This window comes from Aythya ferina, assembly GCF_964211825.1.
Source record: "Aythya ferina genome assembly, chromosome: 1".
NCBI lineage: Eukaryota > Metazoa > Chordata > Aves > Anseriformes > Anatidae > Aythya > Aythya ferina.
Window position 1 is genome coordinate 152,149,412 of NC_140296.1, and position 18,246 is coordinate 152,167,657.

Below are 18,246 nucleotides of genomic sequence, written 5' to 3' on the forward strand. Positions count from 1 at the left end.
CTTTTTTTTTTTTTTTTTTTTTTTTTTTTAGTTTAGCTTTTTAGTTTCTTTGTTCTTTCTAACCTGTAGTTCCCTTTTATGTCTATTGGTTGATACAGTCAAGAGAAAGAAAAAATGGAGCTGGGAGAAGACAGTGGTATGGGGTATTCTCCTTCTGGCACTATCAGCACCAGGGTAGAAGTAAGTAGTATTGAAAATGTGTCTAATTCAATACTTTCTCTGCTGTGGGAGGTGATGATTCCACTAAATAGCTCCAGCAAAAGTTGCTCCAGTTAGCTGGAAGCATGAAGGGGTATCTGGCACAGAAGATTTTCTAGTCTGTTAACAGGAACACATCCAGTACAATCCCCTTTTGAGTATGATCAGGCCAGGTTTTAAAGGTTATTTGACCATTCTCATTTTGTTAGAATCTTGTATAGTAGAGAATTTGTCTTTGAGATGCAGAGATATCAAATAAGGTGCAGAAAAAGAGATACCAGCTTCACTTTTAAAATCTTTATTACGATCTTACAGTAATCGCTTCTTCTTCTGTATCATTGTAGTATTAAATAAGCCTTGTGGCCAGCAGCCTAATGTAGTATTACAGCAGCCAGACAGAATCTAATATGGGAAAAAAAGGGAGAAGTGAGAGCCTTGAGTTCAGTGAATCTTTGTAACTGCTGTCAGATCCACTGGACTAGGCTGTTGACGAACAGCACAGGGAGAGCTGAAGAAATATCCCTGGTAGACCTGGGAGCCAAAAATCAGCTAAACACCTCTGAGAAGTTTAGGAGCTTGTTGCTTGTTTGGCTCGTTTCCACCTGCCTTTCCCCATTTCTCTGCAGCAGAAGCAATGTTGGAGGGTGCGTACTCTGGCTGGCAGGCTGTTGGAGGAGACTCTGGCCTCAAATTACACAGCATGAGAGCTCTGTGCATAAAATTAGCAGCAGAGTTCTGTGTATTAGGCGCCAGGGAAAAATGTCACATTCAGCAGAACTCAGAGGCGAGAGTTGGAACGGAACGAACTGGAACAGGACATCAATCCCCCTCCACTTCTGACTGGTTTGCAGCAGATATTTCTTGAGGGTGTCCTAACCAGCTAGCTTGGAATAAAGTTGTTTAGATAGGAAATGTATTTTATGTCTTAGTAATAAGATAGTTTTTTTTTTTCTTTCTTTTATTTTTTTATTATTATTTTTTTCTCATCCTTTCCCCCCTTTCACTTGCTCTTTCTCCTTTTATCTGAAAATGTCTTCCTTGTGTCTTTTCACAAGGAAATCCCCCTTTACTCATGAGGAAGTGCTATTGACATAAAGTTTTCTGCCCTCCTTTCCACGCTTCTGTTGTCTGATTCCCAGTGAGAAACACACTGTGGTGGCATTACATTCAAATTTTATAGTGGATTCCACAAGCTGTTTGTAGTGAAGTCTGGAAAATTAAGTAAAGGGCTGGCAGACAGGGCAAAGGGACTGAAGCAGAGAGACAGCTATTCAAGGACTGGATTCTTCAGATACTAACTTAGTAGCAGATATGTCATTCAGAAAAACTATTACAGAAAAGGTCACAGCTAAGGGTGTGTTTTGGCTCCTTCCTTACATCATAAAACCAGGAAAATCCTTGCTGTGCCAGTCCTAGGTTGCCCTGAAGCACATGTGTTGGAGACTGCATTGCCATCTGTATGAAGAGATGAATTGCCAAGAGACATAAGCGTACACTTGCCTGATTGTTTGGAGATGTACATATACACATACACATTCACTCTGTAGTCAGAGTGTGTTTTCATAAGACAGAGTTATCTGGCAGCAATGCTGGTTTGATGCATTCTTCCCCATTTTTTCCTCTATATTGATGTCTGTACTGTGAGCTGGGCTGGGAAATCGTTCTGTGGTTTAAAAAGAGTTTTAACAGCTGGATCAGTCAGCTGATGTATTTTGCAGCACAGCCTCATGTGTGCCTTCCTGTGGTGCAGGAAAGAGTGGGATTATGTGTGGACAGGGAATATCCTAAGATACATCACTGTGTGATCACAACTTCGAAGTCCCCCATTGCTTTTGTTGGGCTCAGATTATTGAAGCAATCCACAACCAGGGTGATGCATTCCCTGATTAGATAGCATTCTTGGGCAGAAAACTATTCTTAATTTAATGTTCTTGTTCTCCTTTTCAGTAGTAGAGCAGGCCCATTGGCTTCTGCTGTTTAAGATATGTGATAGTTTAGCAACTATATTATTTTGGAATGGATTGGGAATAAGTTCTAACGCCTGGCATCAGAGCATACATTACTGGCATGTTTTTATGTTCTTATATTTTCAATTTGAACTGTAGGCAGTTTTGAGTGCAGGTGGGTTGCTAAGGATGATAGATGTAATTTATCACTTTTCACCTGACTTTCCCAAAGAGTTATCGCTCTATTAAGCCTTTTTCTTCCTCACTATCTCCCTATGCTAAAAAAAAAAAGTATTATTGTCAGCCCCATTTTGCAGATGGCAATGCTGAGGAATCAAGGAATCACATAGCAAGCCAGTGGCTGAACTGAACACAGTTAATTGAGAGCTCTGTTATTTAGACCCAGCTTTATGTTACAAGGCAGCTTTCTGCCTGTTGAAGTGTGAGACACACAAACTCCACACTAGAAATGGACAGACTGGCAGGTGGTTTGCGATCAGATTACTTATTTGTACAGTTGGGCTCAGTCTGCGGGTTTATCTTTCAAGGAATAAAGGCTGAGTTAATGGCAGCAGGTGAGGCAGGCTGTAAGTGTACACTAGGAGGAATACTGGCAGAGCAGAACTTTGAAATTCACAGCATTTTGATGTTTATTTCCTCTATGTTTTCCACTCACCTTTCTATCTTAATCTCTAATCCCCTTGCCCCCCAGTTTTATTAAGGGATATTGTCCCAGTTTATGAATTATTAGTAAATGAGCCTTAAGCTCTCTGTAATAAGCAAACTGGATATGTCTGCACCAGAAAATTGTGCTTCTTTGACTATATCAGTGTTGCTAAAGTAGTACAACTCCCCTAGGGTAAAGACAATTATACCAGTGTAAAAGTGCATATCCAAATATAACTGAGTCCCTAATGGGAAGGCACCTCTATACCAGTAATAACTAGGTCCACAGCAAGGCACAGATTTATATTCCTAGCCTTAGGAACCTGAGGTGACCAAATCAGGAATGTAGCTACTTTATAATTCACGTATAGTCCAAGGAGACAGATACAACCTTTAGAGGTGGAGTTGGCCCACTTGAGGCCTGATTTACTGACCAGAGGTGCCAGTCTCTCTTCATTGTCTATTCAGAGAACATCCACTTAACTAAAAACACTTATCTGAGGTTTCTAAATTAAGTCAGAGAGATTTGGTCACAGGATTTCATCAAATGGATGGGGAAATTATTAGGAACAGTGTAGGATGGTTTGAATGTAGCTCTGCACAAATTTTAGCAAATCCTAACCCTGTTTTGAGATTTGGGAAAGTTCAGTGAAAAAAATTTTTGAGTAATTTTGACAGGTCTTTGAACTTGTGAAACAGATGAAGCAGAAATTTCTTTGCCTTGAATAGCAATAACTGTGACTGACAGATTTCTGACTATCTAGAGATTAGGAGTCTAAAACACAGAGAATCTCCTGCCACAAAGGGTCACTGCTGCTGTGCACTTAGAACTATGTTTGAAGGTTTTGGAGGAATGGTTGTAGGCATATAATTCTTTCAGAGCTTCTCGAATGGAGCCATTCTGCTTCTGTGTCTGCAATAGCTGGTTACCAGGCTTTGACGTTGGTAGTTAACTATTCCATATTGGTCCACCTCCAGCCCACAACTGTCATACACAGTAGTAGTGACAGTGTCTGCCCTCTTTCTTCCTTCTTTGCCTCTTTTATCCTGGAAATCATATGCTAGCTGGTTAAAGAAATGTTCTGTTGCTGTTTCTGAGCTTCCATTTCTCTCACTTGTCCTAGTCTTGGGCATGAGTATCCACCTGAGCCCTGCAAGAGCAAAAAAAACCATTGCTCACGAAGAAGTTACTATTGTTATGGTAAGACTTAGTCAATTTCTTTTTATCTCAAGTGATCATGCTATATCCAGGAGAAATCTTGCATCTTTTTAAATATTTATAGTAAAGGCATAATTGTTTTCCATAGAGAGGAAGACCATAATATAACATGTGATACTGCTCTGCATAAGAAAAGCTGTGAAGATCTGGCTATAGCACCCTGAACTAACAACACACAGAATGATACTGTTGAGTACAATTAGCTGAGAAAGACTAAGCAAAAAACTCATTTTGGGGGGGTTTTTTTTTGTCTTTCAATATTCATTCCTTCATGAGTGGTTTTACTCAAGCAATTAAGGTGCAAAGAACAGATTTAATTATAGGATTTAATTTGATATTCCAAGAAAAAATCAATTTAAAAAGAAGGCTACTGTTTCCTTAATTTTTGGCTCTGTAAAACCTATTCATGTTGAGTACTAATTTATTATATAAATGACATGATTATGTTCACTGCCAGGGAAGAGTGGTAGATGCTGACCTTTAAATTTTTTTCCAGTTCAGGATAGATTGTGTAGTCATGTTTATGTCAGCAGCACACAATCATAGTCCTTTTTTTTTTTGCAAATTCCTACCAGTTACTTTTCATCCTTAACAAGTAGTCACAGAAACTAAATCCAGCTTTAAATCAAGGAAAATTTTCAAAGTTTTACTTATCCATAATCCTGTGCTTTTTTTCCCCTCTCAACTCAAAGTGTGACAGGAAGAGTAGCTGTGCACTCAGCCGGTATGTATTGAGCAATACCTGCAAAAGAGCAACCGAGATTACAAGGCAGACACGAGTAGCTTATTTTATGTAACTTTTACAAAAAAGTTTTGTAGAGGCATAATTCAATATTAATGTGCTATCATGATACGGAGTTTAAGCATGACTCTATTTGAAAATGTAGTAAATGTGTATCAAAGCCTTCTGTACAGCTGATGGTAGCCATAAAAGCAAAATCTGTACAGGTGTGTAATATGAATGGAAAATGGAATATAACTCCAAATCACTTTTTCCCAAATCAGCGTGATCAGTTACAGCCCAGCATCAATCAACCATAGAAGAAAAGGCATTCAACAGCTAATGCTGCGTGTACTATAGAAACAAATATTCCACATATTCTCTGAAAATAGTAGGTTTAATGAAAGTGTTGTGCAAGCCAACTCTGCTGCTTGTGTTTCTGTTTGATGTTCAGCTCCCTTGCAGTGTTTGGTGCAATATACTTTCCTTTACAGATTGTTACGTGATGAGACTAGACATCTTTTAGCAATATTATTCTTGTTCATTTTATTCAGTTACTTAACAAATTCACTCTATGACTAGTGATTGAATGTAATTATGCAGTACTTTTCTAGGAATGGGAACATCAGACAGAAGTTATTTTTCTAGAGCTTACTGGTGTGCACAGTCAAAATTATACAGTAGCTGCTGCTCTAATAGACGTGGTATGTAGTGCTGTCATCAGAATTAATTCAGCTGAGGAATTTTATTATGTTCCTTTGATTAGTGGTTCACATATCTTCAGTGATTTGAAACTACCTCCCCATATTCCATGCTTGTTCTGGGTGCTTGGTTATGGGTGATAATCTTGGACTTCCAAGGTGTTTATGTATCCTTACAGAATTATATTCTAACAACATGTACATCAGACAGAAGACCACAATTCCACAGTTCACAGACATGCACAGCCGAAATAGTATAGTAGGTGCTGAACTGGGGAAAAAATATGTAATGATGTCAGCATAAGCTTGTAATTCAGTCATCTGAAGATTTTCTTAGTAGTCTCCCATAATTAATTAATTAATTAGTATTTCTTGCACCTATATCCTCTTACACATGGATAAATCAGCTATCCAGTCTCCTGAGGTGGTAATCTGCCTTTATTCAGAAAACAAGGTCTTTGACTTGTTTTAGTTCAAAACAAGAAAATATTTGCAAAATCAGGAACTTTCATAGCAAGTTTATCATTATTCTGTCAGATCAGTGTTATTACTGGTTACAGTCTCTAGTAAACAGAAGTGTGATGGAAGAACTTCAATCAATTTTTCTTTTACTCAGCCTACGGCAAAGCAGTTGCATAGACAATTTATCTATGAGGTTGTTTATCAACCTCATAGATACCTATTTGAAAACCATGTCTTGGAAAGAGAAATAAACACTGGGAAAGTATTTTTGCACTGTCTCTTAAAAGATGTATCTGCATCATATCTAGGTTATCTTCCAAGAGATTTGAAAAGATTAGGATATCCTTTTTATGATTTTCTTATCAAAACGACAATATCCATCTAATATAAATAGTGATCTTAAAAGCATCAATCCCACCTTTCTCTTCTGTTAAAGTTTACCTGTTTCTTGTACCTTCACAATCTTTTTGCACACCAGGAGGGCCCCTCTGAATTTTCATGAGTACATATATATTGATCTTGTGATTAAGAGTTCTGGTGAATCTTTTATAATCTTGTATTATTTCTTTCCAAATGTCAAAAGAAAGCAAGAAGATTGCAGTTAGAAAACTTTGTTATGGTCACACTCATTCAAGGCAAAGGAAAGAGAATAATGAGTCTGCCTTCTGGTTACATGAGAACTGCCCATTTAGCAGGCCTCATCAAGAAAATGAAAAACACAGTGGAGTGTGAAGATCTAGGGAGATACTTATATCCAACATCACCATCTTGAAACTACTCTGCTAAATCTTCATGGATAGCAAAGGGTAGTAGATCACTCAGAATATACAGTACAGAAATTTGTGACTTCTGTTCCCTCTGATCAAGAGACACTATACTCCCTCTCAAATTCTGTAATGCCTTCCATTCTCCATAGGAACAAGATAGGTGAAGAATTTACTTCATTAAAATGCAGTAAAATGAAGTTTACTCTTAAGTTTGATTATTACAGTTGTCAATAGAAATGGTGAAGGATGCTAGTTGACTTTTGCTTCATTCAGATAAGATTTTTATTTTTGGTGCTTGACAGCAGAAGGATGAGAAGGAATGAAACCTGTACCAAACATGAAAATGGAAGAGAGTTAAAGACGGAAACGTGGAGACAAAGATACTGCACATGACAGCTTTTTGACTAAAGCGGATGAGATATGCTGCAGCTTATCCGCAGTGTTAGGAAATGAAGGTTTTCTTGTCACTTTATCCCTTTTATATTCTTCTTGAAAGATTTTCAACTGATGTTACACAAGTGCTATATCACTACCCTTTGAGTACAGGGCAGAGCAGTTAGGATTCTCCTTGGGTGAACCATTACCTTGTCTTTGTGAATGGCAAATGTGGATTGTTTGGAGCATATGAAACTGAGAAGATCTCTGCTCTTTGAAGGACTCATGTTTTACTTGTATTGTTACATCCTTCAGAACTCACTTCTTAACCTCTTGTACATGATTTCCTGGTACCCATGTGACTGACAAGGTTGAATTTCCTGACCATCCTTTCTGTTCCCTAATGAAAATTTATTCTTTAGCTCCACCTCCTCGCTCTTGGTCCATGGAAGGGAGGATCCTTGGGAATCACAAAGGCTTAAGAAGGCATCAGAGGTATTCATCCTAGCTTACAAGCACTGTTAGTGTAGATGTGTCCTTGGAGTCATTAAAGCTGCGACAAAACAGAATTTGTTGAGTCCACTCATACTGGCTTTCCAGAGGCAAGTGTTTCTCTGCAGGGGAAGACAATGGCTCACAGTTTCTGCTTTTTGTTGGACTTTTGGTTTCTCAACTGTGGCAGTTCCGATACATGACAGACATCACAAAACAGCCTTTCTCTATGACTTTTTTCTTTAGTACTTCCTCAATTTCTTGGGGGAGGGGAAGTACAGAAGAAACTCACTGAAAGATCGGAAAAAAAGATCTCTGAGGCCTTGCAGAGGAGTTTTGATTCACACAGGGAGAAATTCTTTGACCAGGCTCATCCCATTCAGTCAAGAACTGCCTAAGAAGCAGAGGAACAGAGCTTAGCCATCTGGATTTAGGAAGCTGAAAAGCATGTCTCTTCCCCGACAGCTGCGAGAAAAGAGGTAATATGTCTGTCCCTCCTCCCACAAGCCTCCATGTAACTGCTACGATCTGTGCATTTAATTTTGATGGTTCTAACAGGCTGCTTCTTATCATAGCTTCCAGACTATTAACTTTCTTAGTGTGGAGCAGAACATTTGTTAAGTTGGAGTGGATTTTCTTTCATCTTTTCTGGGCAATATTCACTACCTAGGACAATAATGAGTCGTTGTCCTCTTTATAGCTGCCAACAGATTCCCTCTCGCTGTTTTTTTTTGTTGCTGCTAGGAGTGTTTGTGATATGACTAGTTGTATTTCTTGATCTCCATAACCACATCCCTCTTCACAGTAAGTGGTGGTATTTAGGGTATTGTGGGTGGTGCTGATTCATGCTATTCTCCTCCTAGAGCAAGTGATTGCAAGACTTTACATCATTACATCAGCCCTTCTGATAGGCTACACTTTGTGGAAACCCCTGCTTGGGATATTCTTATAGCAGAATATATTAAGCCAACTGCTGCATTTTTTTTGTAGGATCATAAAAATGTAATATTACTTCATCTTGGCATTCCTTAGGGGATCCTTTTTGCAGTTTCTTTTTCTCTCTATCTCATTCTTAATCCTTTTTACTTAAATGTTAATCTAAGTAGCACTCTAACATGACATAAGATTGAAGCAAAGGTGAATGTCTTCTGTTTGTCAAAGATATTGTGCCAAGGAGGAGGTCCCAGAGGAAACAGCATCTGCCAATCCGTGCTGTTTTATTGCATGGACGATATGGACAAGAAACGTGAGAGCCTGGTGATATGGCTACTCTTTCGGTGTTCCTTCAGGGATCCTCCCTTCTCTTTTCCTTCAGATGCAATCTGTTCATATTCACTTTTAAGAATCTGAAAAGCTCATTCTAATCCTGCTCACTTTCATGTGTTCCTCCATGCACTTTTGAAGTTTCCAAACTTGTATCTTTGTGCTTTTTTCAGGTTATCTACTGTGGCTGGAAGGTCTACTTTTAAATATTTGCTAGGCTATTCCTTCTTTTTCCAAAACAACTTTAAGGTCTACCTTACCATGAAGTTTACAAGAAAACTTGGCAACATTTTGACAGCTGGTGCAGGAACCATTAGTTATGATGTAGAACAGTATTATATCTTTGTTTCTTTGCTTTTTTCTGTTTGTGCTTATCCTTCTGTTGTTTCTTATTTTATATTTACAAACTATATTGTATGCATTTTACACATATAATATAACGTTTTTACGAATTGCCTTTATCCTGACAGTTTCTACAGCATGTAACATAACAAACTCTTTTCTCAGATCTGTTTTCTATTCCCTAATGTAATGCAGTAATAGTAACAGCGTAACTCACGGTATATAAAAATCTTAAGAATAAAAAACAGTACTGCTGAATTGTAATTGTAAGCCTACTAAATGCTGTAGGAAGGATTAAGAATGCATAAATGGTTGATCACATATAACAGGAAAGGCTTACCAGCTCAAACTTTTGTTTTGTAGTCCTGCTACTCGAGCAAGCCCAGCAGCAGTAGGGCTGTTTTTCAGGCTCATTGAGTTCCCACGAAGGTTGCTGACTTGGGCTGAAGTTACAGAACTCAGCGTCCTGCAAAGGAAGAGAAGGACACCATGGGTTTCTCTTGGTTTTGACACTAGATAATGTGATGTTGCCACCTAATCTTTGTTATGTATGGCATAGATACCTCCAAAGGCTAACAGTATGAGTAACTTAAATCTTTTGTTTTTGCTTCACAGTGATTTTGACCAGCTTCCAGATGATGTACCTGTTTCAGCTAACATTGCAGATATAGAAGAAAAGAAAGGCTTTACTAATTATTATGTAAGAAAGGAGACTTATCTTGTCTTTATATGCTCTCAACTGGTTTGGTTGTGGGAAGCAAGATGCAGTTAAACTGGTGCAGCTGCTTTTTGTAATGAGTAGTTCCATGCTGAAAGCTTCTGAGTGCTTAACTTGTCTGAAATGGAGGTTAATCTATCACAAACTTAGTATAAACGTTTATTTTACTTGGTGAAACCTGACAGAGGTGTCCTCTAATATTGCTCGGTTTCTAAATTCTTAACTAACTTCTGATTTATTTCCTGTTAGAGAGCTATAAGCTTGGTGAAGAGAGTGGGTAAATTAATTCAAAGAGGGTAGAAGGGCAGGGTCTTGGCTTAATTTTTCTATGGTACTGTCAAGTTAGGATGTTGCCATTTCTACAAAAGGTAGTGTGTCTTTGATACCATATTTAGATCTTACAATGAGTTATTGAAAAGCACACAGGAAGGGAATAGAAGGGAAAAGCAATATAAGATTTTCTGAAGAGGGGTTTTGGATGAGCCCAGCTCAGTCCGACTTCTACAGACTATGCTTCTTTTGATGGAGACTTTGCTCATAAAAGTTTCCCACTGAAGTATGCAGGTTTTACTTTGGAATGTAGTGAAGTTTTGTTACTCTGCCTGTATGTTTCTAAAGGATGTGGCTGCAACATGACTCAGAGTTCAGTGCCTGGAACTCAGGGGCTACTTTAGCGCCAAGCAATTTTGGTGAGAGATAACAAATACTATCAGGGTTGGAGGGAGATCATAAGAAGCAAAAGGACTATGTTTATTATTATTATTAATATGGTTTTACTTTTGGTCAGATTACGTTTACCATAATTTCTGAAATTGTGTGCTTAAAAGTCAAAGAGAAGTATGAATGCTTTCTCATCTGAAAATCTGAAAAAAAAGACATTTAGACTTCTGTCAATAGATTTGGACATTCAAAGCATCTTACTATACAAAATATTGGCTTTGATTCTTTAGTGTCTTCATTCTATTTCAAATGGCAATATTTATATTTACCTCCTTAATATCTTTTGCCCCTCTCTGAGGGAAGGTATGTAAGCACAAAGTAACATCTAGTCCGTCCAGGTTTTCTTTTAAGATCAGGTAATAGAAAGCAGCCACAGGGACATGATCCATGGGAAAGCTGGACCCATACATATGCCACACTGTCCGGTGCTAACTTGTTATTTTCTAGTACTTGACTGTGCAGATGCTTAACTGAAGCATTGCTTTTCACTTTGCCCCTAAAACAACATTCCCACCACTGGAGCAGTGCCTACTGTATGCCTCATATTTGTCTTGTAAGTATTTATAAGTCTGAATGTCAGCCTGAGTCCCCCTTCTCTGTTTCAGTTGTTTGTCATCGAAGTAAAGATTAAAAGTGGTGGCAGATACCTGATTTTCCGACGCTATCGTCAGTTCTATGCCCTGCACACCAAACTAGAGGAGAGATATGGGGCAGAGAGCAAAAGCAGCCCTTTTACCTGCACACTCCCCATATTGCCAGGTAAGTACCAAATCTGTGTGATTAGTAGCTTTGTCAGTCCCAGGCTGTCCTTAAGAGGAGTGCATTGTATGGAAGTACACAGGATTTCTAGCTGTGACAGGAATTAGTTCTCAGCAGTGGAAGCTGGAGAAATCAAGCTCCACGTGTGGTAAAATTCATTTAGAAAGCTAAAATCCTTTAGATAATACCTATTTTCTTGGAGATCCTACTTTCTCTTGATTGCCTCATTTCTGTGACAGCCTCCGTTATTTTTTCTTTAATAACTTTCACTTGTTTAATGTTTTCTAGGGAAGGTTTATGTTGGGGCCAAAAAAGAAATTGCAGAGAGCAGGATTCCTATCCTAAATGTCTACATGAAGGTAAAGCTTCCTTCCTGGGGGTAGAGATTGCACTGAGCACTGTAGAAAATCACCCCTTGCAATCAGCTGAGAGAGACATTACTGACGTAGCCCTAGGTACATGCTTCTCTCTGTACCATTTTTCTGGAAGACACAGTGTCCACACTGTGGGACAATCTGCAGTCCTAGTCGCCAGATTGTTCAGACTGTAGGGATCTGCTGGAGTACAGCGTTCACAAAGGCTGACTCCCTGCCTTCGTGTTTGGATAGATAGCCTTACAAACAAACAAAACCAAGATGTGTGAGAAAATGGTGAATCTTAGAGTGTTGTGTGAATAAGGAGTTAAGTAAGTGTGGAATATGGAGTTTGGAAAGTGCACCTAAGAGACTAGCAAAGCAGGATGGACTTCTGAATTTACCTGCTCCACAGTGAAGACAGCCAGCAACATCAAGGAGAGAAATTATTTGTGTGCAGGGGTCAACTGAAACCCTGATGTTAAATCCGTAATGGTCTGAAGCACAGGTCAAGTCTTCCAGTACTTAAGATTGCCCTCTTTCCACAGTCATTCATGTTCTGAAGGGAAACGCCAGGAATAATTTACTCCTGCAGTAAATCAGGCGCACAAAGAGTGAAGCGATACATTGGCCAACTCCAAGAGTAAACAGGAGAAACTGTCAGCTGTTCAGCCTTGTCCTGCTGAGTGAGAAGGGAGAGGAGGGAGATTTCTGGCAGTAATGAATATCCTTCATGATCCTGTAGGTCAAAGATGCATATTTGGTACTTGTAAATAAATAGAGAATTGATCTTTCCCACTGTTATTACTCTGTTTCCTACTTGCTCTTGGCACAGAACCTACTCTGCCTACCCGCTTGGGTGTTGATGGATGAAGAGGTACGGCTGTTCTTCTACCACTCAGATTTTGATAGTGAACAGGTGCCTAGAAGATTGAGACGGCTTCGCCCACGGACACGCCGAGTGTAAGCGATTGACATGTTTTTTTTCAGCATTGCTTGATGTAAGAGATGCTGTCCAGTTTTGTGAGAAAAGAGAGCTGACAATCACTACTGTGTTTCCCGAGTGAATCCATGAAATCCTAATATGAGCATCTCTGGGGGAGAGTGAAAACATGCTATTTCTTGCTTACAAAAATCTAAAATTTTTAAAGCATAGCTGGTATTTGCATCAAAAGGAAAATTCCAAATTGAGGAATTATGGCCTGCTTTTTTTAAAAAAATGCTCTTTAACTCTATCTGTTGATAATCCTTGAATGGTAATATCTGTTATAATCTGAAGAATATACAAGCCAAACTTAAGGACACAGGCTTGCACCACTAAAGTCAACATGAGTTTTGGCACTGAATCAATGAGATCTGGTTCAGACACTAAATGAAACTGAATATTTAATTTGTTCCTGTCCTTTGTCTAAACAAGGGCCTATCCTACATACCAGCACTGGTACCTCTTTGCTAAGTAGACGTTTTACTTCATTACCCTTCAGAGAAATTAATTCTCCTTTCAGCACATCAAAGATGGACATGATTCCTTTTTACTTATCACAAGCTGTGCAAAACCTGCATGTGTGCATGCATTCCTGGGTGTATATATAATGGCAGATTTTGAACAGAGTGCCATAAATGCTAGAAACAGAAATGCCCAGAAAGTAGAGTAAAGGGACTGAGCAATGCTGTGGAAGAGGCATACTGGCTGTATTGAAAATTGCATCTGTTCTCAGCAGCAGACATCATCAGATTGCTGCTGCTCTGCACTGAAACAGAGAACTAGGGCAATGCTGTTGCATCCATATCTATTTACTTCAATGCTGCACACACTCATGCAGTGATCCTCCAGCGATCTGAGGCTTGCCTGCCTTGTATATAATGAAAACGTGAATGCTGTACTGATCATGTAGTATTTCTGATGACTAGAAAGACAAATATACCTCCCTGCTGTCTCCTTTGTCTTTAGTAAAAGCATTTTACCCGAACTGCCTGTTTTGGACCGGATGGCAACTCCTCGGGCTGAGGTGAGTACTCTGCACAACCTGTCACAGGATAGGAGAGAAAATTCTGTTTTGCTCTGGCATCTCTTTGATCAAGATGTCTTTCCTAATTAGAGCTTGGGGAAGAAAGGGAAAGTGAAATCAGCACAGGAAACCAATTGTCTTTCACAATAGGGAATGAAATAAGGGATGGAAAGAAGCGTTCTGTTTCTCCTTAAATGAATAAGAAGGAGTCATTGTGAAGTCAGAATGACAGGAGGTTCAAAATTGAAAGACATGTACAACTCACTGCCAAATGGTCCACATATACATAGTGATACCCATAAAGTAAATTTAAAGCAAGCAGAAGCTTCAGTCTCATTGACTTTAGCACATGTATTAAAGCTCTGCAGGTGAGGCATCTTAGTAATTTCTGTAACATAAGGGTTCTACTGAAAAGTGCCTATAAGTGTCTTTTGCTGTAAATTGTATTTCTATTAAGCATGTGGAACTGCCTTGTAACCACTACACTTGTCTGAGCAGAGACTCACTTTCTGGAGCACGTGACATTTTCATGTAAAGTTAATAAACAACATGCATTTGCCTTGATGTTGTTTTGTTTTTACACTGATGATAGCAGCTCTTGGATCAGGCATATCTCTTGGGTTTTATGTATTCTTTTGTTAATATTTAATCTACCCACCAAAACTTTTCTGTAGATGAAAGAAAGGTTTTTGAAAGGGCTATTAAATAGACATATGAACTACTAGCTTGATAGCTTTTTTTTTTTTTTTTTTTTTTTAACTAGGAATGTAGTAAAGAGAGCCCTACTAGGCTCTGAAATTTGGCATTGACAAGACCAAAAGAGCCATCGCAACACAGAATGATAAGGAACAGCTTTTCATTTTTGCTTTTATAAGAGCATTCAAATGGTTGCGGTGTTCCTGATGGACAATGGGGGGAATGTTTTTGATAACTCAGCAATTTTAATTTTTCAAGAACATCTTGTTAAGGTGGTTGTATGTGCTTACCTCCATTTCATTATTATTAATATTTATTTATTTATTTATTTATTTTCCTGAAGGGGGCACCTAAGTTCCATTTTAACTACGCACGAGTTTCCCAGACTTCCCCAAAGTGCTCAGTTCAGCACACGGGCCTGAACGCTAGATGTAAAAAGAGCAGTTAGACTTGCGGCTCTTTGTGGCATTTTGCAGCAAATCAGAAAGCTGTAACACTGCAACCAGAAATAATACACATTTTTTCGATTCTCAGGAGTTCAAGTTGTCATGTTTTCAAGTTGCCAGTTGTCTTCAGCTCTCTTGGCTTACTTGTTCTTACATGTTTTCAACGTCTTTATTTCTCTGGTGCTCTATGTCTTGCCACTGCTAGGTGTAGCCCTTTCAGAGCCATACTTATCCTACTGCTTTCACTACTACCACAAAGCAATTTTGTTTGTGCTGAGTAGGAGAAGAAATTGTGAGAACTGTAGACTCCAGTCATATATATGACCTTACCCCAGAAATAAATCTGTGATGACAAAGTGCATATTATCTTGCTGGTTTATACTCTGTGCATCTCAAGAACAGAATAGAAAGAAAGATTCACATTTATAATTCTATGAATTAATAATTTGTGTTGCTGCTCTCCATAGGCACTATTTGATTTTTCTGGAACCAATAAACTAGAGCTCAGCTTTAAGAAGGGAGACTTGATCTATCTTCTCAGCAGAGTAAACAAAGACTGGTTGGAGGTAAGACTGTGATAGTGGTACTGAATTATTTACATACCTTGAAATACATGAAAAGGAAGGGCTATCCTAGTCCTTGAGACCTTTCTCCTTCTTTCAAGAGGAGACTGTATCACAATCAGGTGTCACTGTCAGGAATAAATATTTGACTCCAAACTTGAAGTTGTTTCATTCCATGATGGTTTTAGCTTACAAACTTCCTGCCTGTTAGACTTCAGTTTTCTTTTGCATTTGCTTGCACTGGAATGTTTCTGAATTCTTTAGAAGTGATTAGAACACACAAAAAAAAAAACCTCAGAAAGGAGATGGAAACTCCATTTCAGTGATTAATTGGTTTCTTGCCTCAGGGTGAGTTGCTGCATACTTCATGCTTCATACCACAACACACGTCAGCCTGATTACAGAGAGCATAGGAAATGCAGCAGTGTTCTGAAAAAGGATGAGGAAAACATACTGTGTATTTGCTGATATGATATCTCTGCTTGCTCACACACCACAGCCTTTCTTAGTAACCATCTGACTTTAATTTTTTACACACAGTTTCACTCCTATGCCTTGTATTTATTTGGCTACACAATTGTATAATCTTTCTATGGAGGTGACATCAGGTCACTTCCATAGTCTTTATATTCTTGCATACAACAAAAATAAATAAATAAAAATACTGTTGTTTCCATGGAAATTAATTGAATTCCAGAACGTATAATTTGTGGCCAAAATGGTGTGGCATTCTTCATACCAACCCTTCCTGTCTTTCCAGGGAACAGTTAATGATACCACTGGGATTTTCCCATGTGCCTTTGTGAAAATCATTAAAGATTTACCACAGCAGGAAGACACAGTGAATAAAGTACGCTGTTATTACCATGATGAGACAGTAAGCACTATCAGGTAATAAAATAGTCTTCCAGGTTACTGCTGAAGACATGCCAATAGTTCTCTATTCATGATATGCAATGATTAGATTTGTTCTTGTTACAGGGATATCTCAGTGGAAGAGGACCTGAGCAGCATTCCATTATTCAATGATCTCATGGAATTGATAAGGTAAGTGCAAGCAGGTAGTTGTACATTTAATATCATTTAAACATTTTTCAAGTTCCTTTCAGTCCTAGCTTTTGTACATTCTACTTGGCCATCACCCTGTTTTGAATGTGAAACACTTTTGAAGTGTTCTAAAGAATTTGTAATTTGTCTTGGCCAAGAGCCGTCTGGGATTGTCAGCAAGTACTGTATGCTATATACTTCAAACTCAGTTGTGCTGCATAGAAATTTCTATTTCTTGTTCTAAGATCAGAACCATGCTCCCAAGCAAGGATCTTTTGTCTAATACACTTCTTCAGGATGCAGGACAGCATCTTATAACACCTGTTAAACTAGTGTTGAATTAGATTGAGCTAGTGTTGAACATCAAAACGTTAGAACATCAAATAGTAGTAATAGAACACCTGTGTCAGTATTTTTCCATTTCTTAACCTACGCTCCCCTCAAAAAAGGCAACCATAAGTAGGCAAAACTGGGGAGCAACTATAGTGAACTTGTATACATGGGGATTTTATCATACAGAGTAATTACTCTATGTGTATGGAGTTACTGAAGATGGTTCTGACAGGCTTCTTAGCTTAAATACAACACAGCATGAATGCAGCTGTATGATTTCTAGTACTAGCTGTATCAAGAATGCCAAAACACCCAAGGCTTAATGTGACTTTTAGCAGAATTAATTAGATTGCTAGTATATTGTTCATCAGAGATCACCTCCCAGGCATTCCTTGATTTTGGGATCAATCAATTTTTCTTCTACCAGGCGGGAGTTTGACCAAGATGACATTGTTCTGAATTACCGGGACCTTGATGGCGATCTGATCCGGCTGCTCTCTGATCAGGACATTGAGCTCATGGTGTCTCAGAGCAGGAGCAAGCCCTCTGAGAAGCATATGTTCCCTTGGAAGTTGCACATCACTCACAAAGATGACTTCAGTGTCTACAACACAAGTCCAGAAATGGGTGCTATTTACACAGTTAGAGCAACATGACTTATGTAGAGTAGAAGTTCCTTCAGGTAGCTATGTTGTCCTTCAGTAATTCTTCTCAGCAGACAGTTTCCTTTAGCAAGACTTTGAAGTGAGCTTGAAAAGAGTGACAGTAGTATATTATCTTTCAGCCATCCTTGTTCCCAGCCAATTCCTTGCCTAGAATGTCTTCATAAGCTTTTTTTTTTTTTTTCCTTCAGACCACCATCACTTTCTTTTCACTTGCTGGTATGAATATTTGTGTGCCATTGCTAATGAATGCAGTAATTATTTCTGTCTCATGAGAGTCTGACTGGACAGAGAGAGTTTGTTTTGGAGGCATCAAGAAAGCTTGTTTTTAATTTCAGTGAAGAAATTACAGCCCACTTTTGCTTTCTTCTTTCCACTGGCCAATATTTTGAATTCTGTGAATCAAATCTAGTACATTTTCAGTGCTACTTACAGACTTCTCAGACTTCTTGTAATTGTACAGTCTATTTGCTTCCATATTTTGCGATAATTTCTGTGATGCCTATCCAAACAGTAATTTATTCTCTGTCTCTCTTCTTCTGCTTTCTAACACCTCACTGCAAAACAGAATGAACAAGAAATTGCTGTGTTGAATTCTTCAACAAATAAAGTTGCGTATGTGTTTATTTTATCAGTTTTCGTTAGAGTGTTTTTTTGGGGGTGTATGTGAAATAATTCTTTTTTTTTTTTTTTGAAAGAGAGAGAATTCGGAAGAGTTGAAATGTTACTTACTCAGATTTTCTTAAGCAGGGGTTCATTACTGAAATAAAAAAAGAAAGTCTTTCCAC

The 18,246-nt window shown here is 38.5% G+C and overlaps 1 protein-coding gene and 1 long non-coding RNA gene across 2 annotated transcripts; both read left to right on the forward strand.

Annotated features, from left to right (window-relative positions):
- The first annotated feature begins 677 nt into the window (after nucleotides 1-677).
- On the forward strand, nucleotides 678-5,417 carry LOC311428989. The gene is made up of 3 exons (XR_014687983.1): nucleotides 678-1,041; nucleotides 3,935-4,011; nucleotides 5,365-5,417. It is a non-coding gene; the product is annotated as an uncharacterized lncRNA (long non-coding RNA).
- A 1,852-nt stretch (nucleotides 5,418-7,269) lies between these two features.
- NCF4 (neutrophil cytosolic factor 4) lies at nucleotides 7,270-18,089 on the forward strand. Its single transcript, XM_084505516.1, has 10 exons — nucleotides 7,270-8,026; nucleotides 9,768-9,852; nucleotides 11,196-11,349; nucleotides 11,638-11,708; nucleotides 12,538-12,665; nucleotides 13,654-13,711; nucleotides 15,321-15,419; nucleotides 16,177-16,307; nucleotides 16,398-16,463; nucleotides 17,224-18,089. The coding sequence occupies exons 1-10, from the start codon at nucleotides 7,995-7,997 to the stop codon at nucleotides 17,450-17,452; spliced, it is 1,053 nt and encodes a 350-aa protein (XP_084361642.1). The 5' UTR covers nucleotides 7,270-7,994; the 3' UTR covers nucleotides 17,453-18,089.
- The last annotated feature ends 157 nt before the right edge of the window (nucleotides 18,090-18,246 follow it).

Coding starts and splice junctions, on each gene's coding strand:
- NCF4 (XM_084505516.1), top strand. CDS start 7,995: ATGTCTCTTCCCCGACAGCTGCGAGAAAAGAG. Junction 11,709..12,537: donor TCCTAAATGTCTACATGAAG/GTAAAGCTTCCT, acceptor CTCTTGGCACAG/AACCTACTCTGCCTACCCGC. Junction 13,712..15,320: donor TGGCAACTCCTCGGGCTGAG/GTGAGTACTCTG, acceptor TGCTCTCCATAG/GCACTATTTGATTTTTCTGG.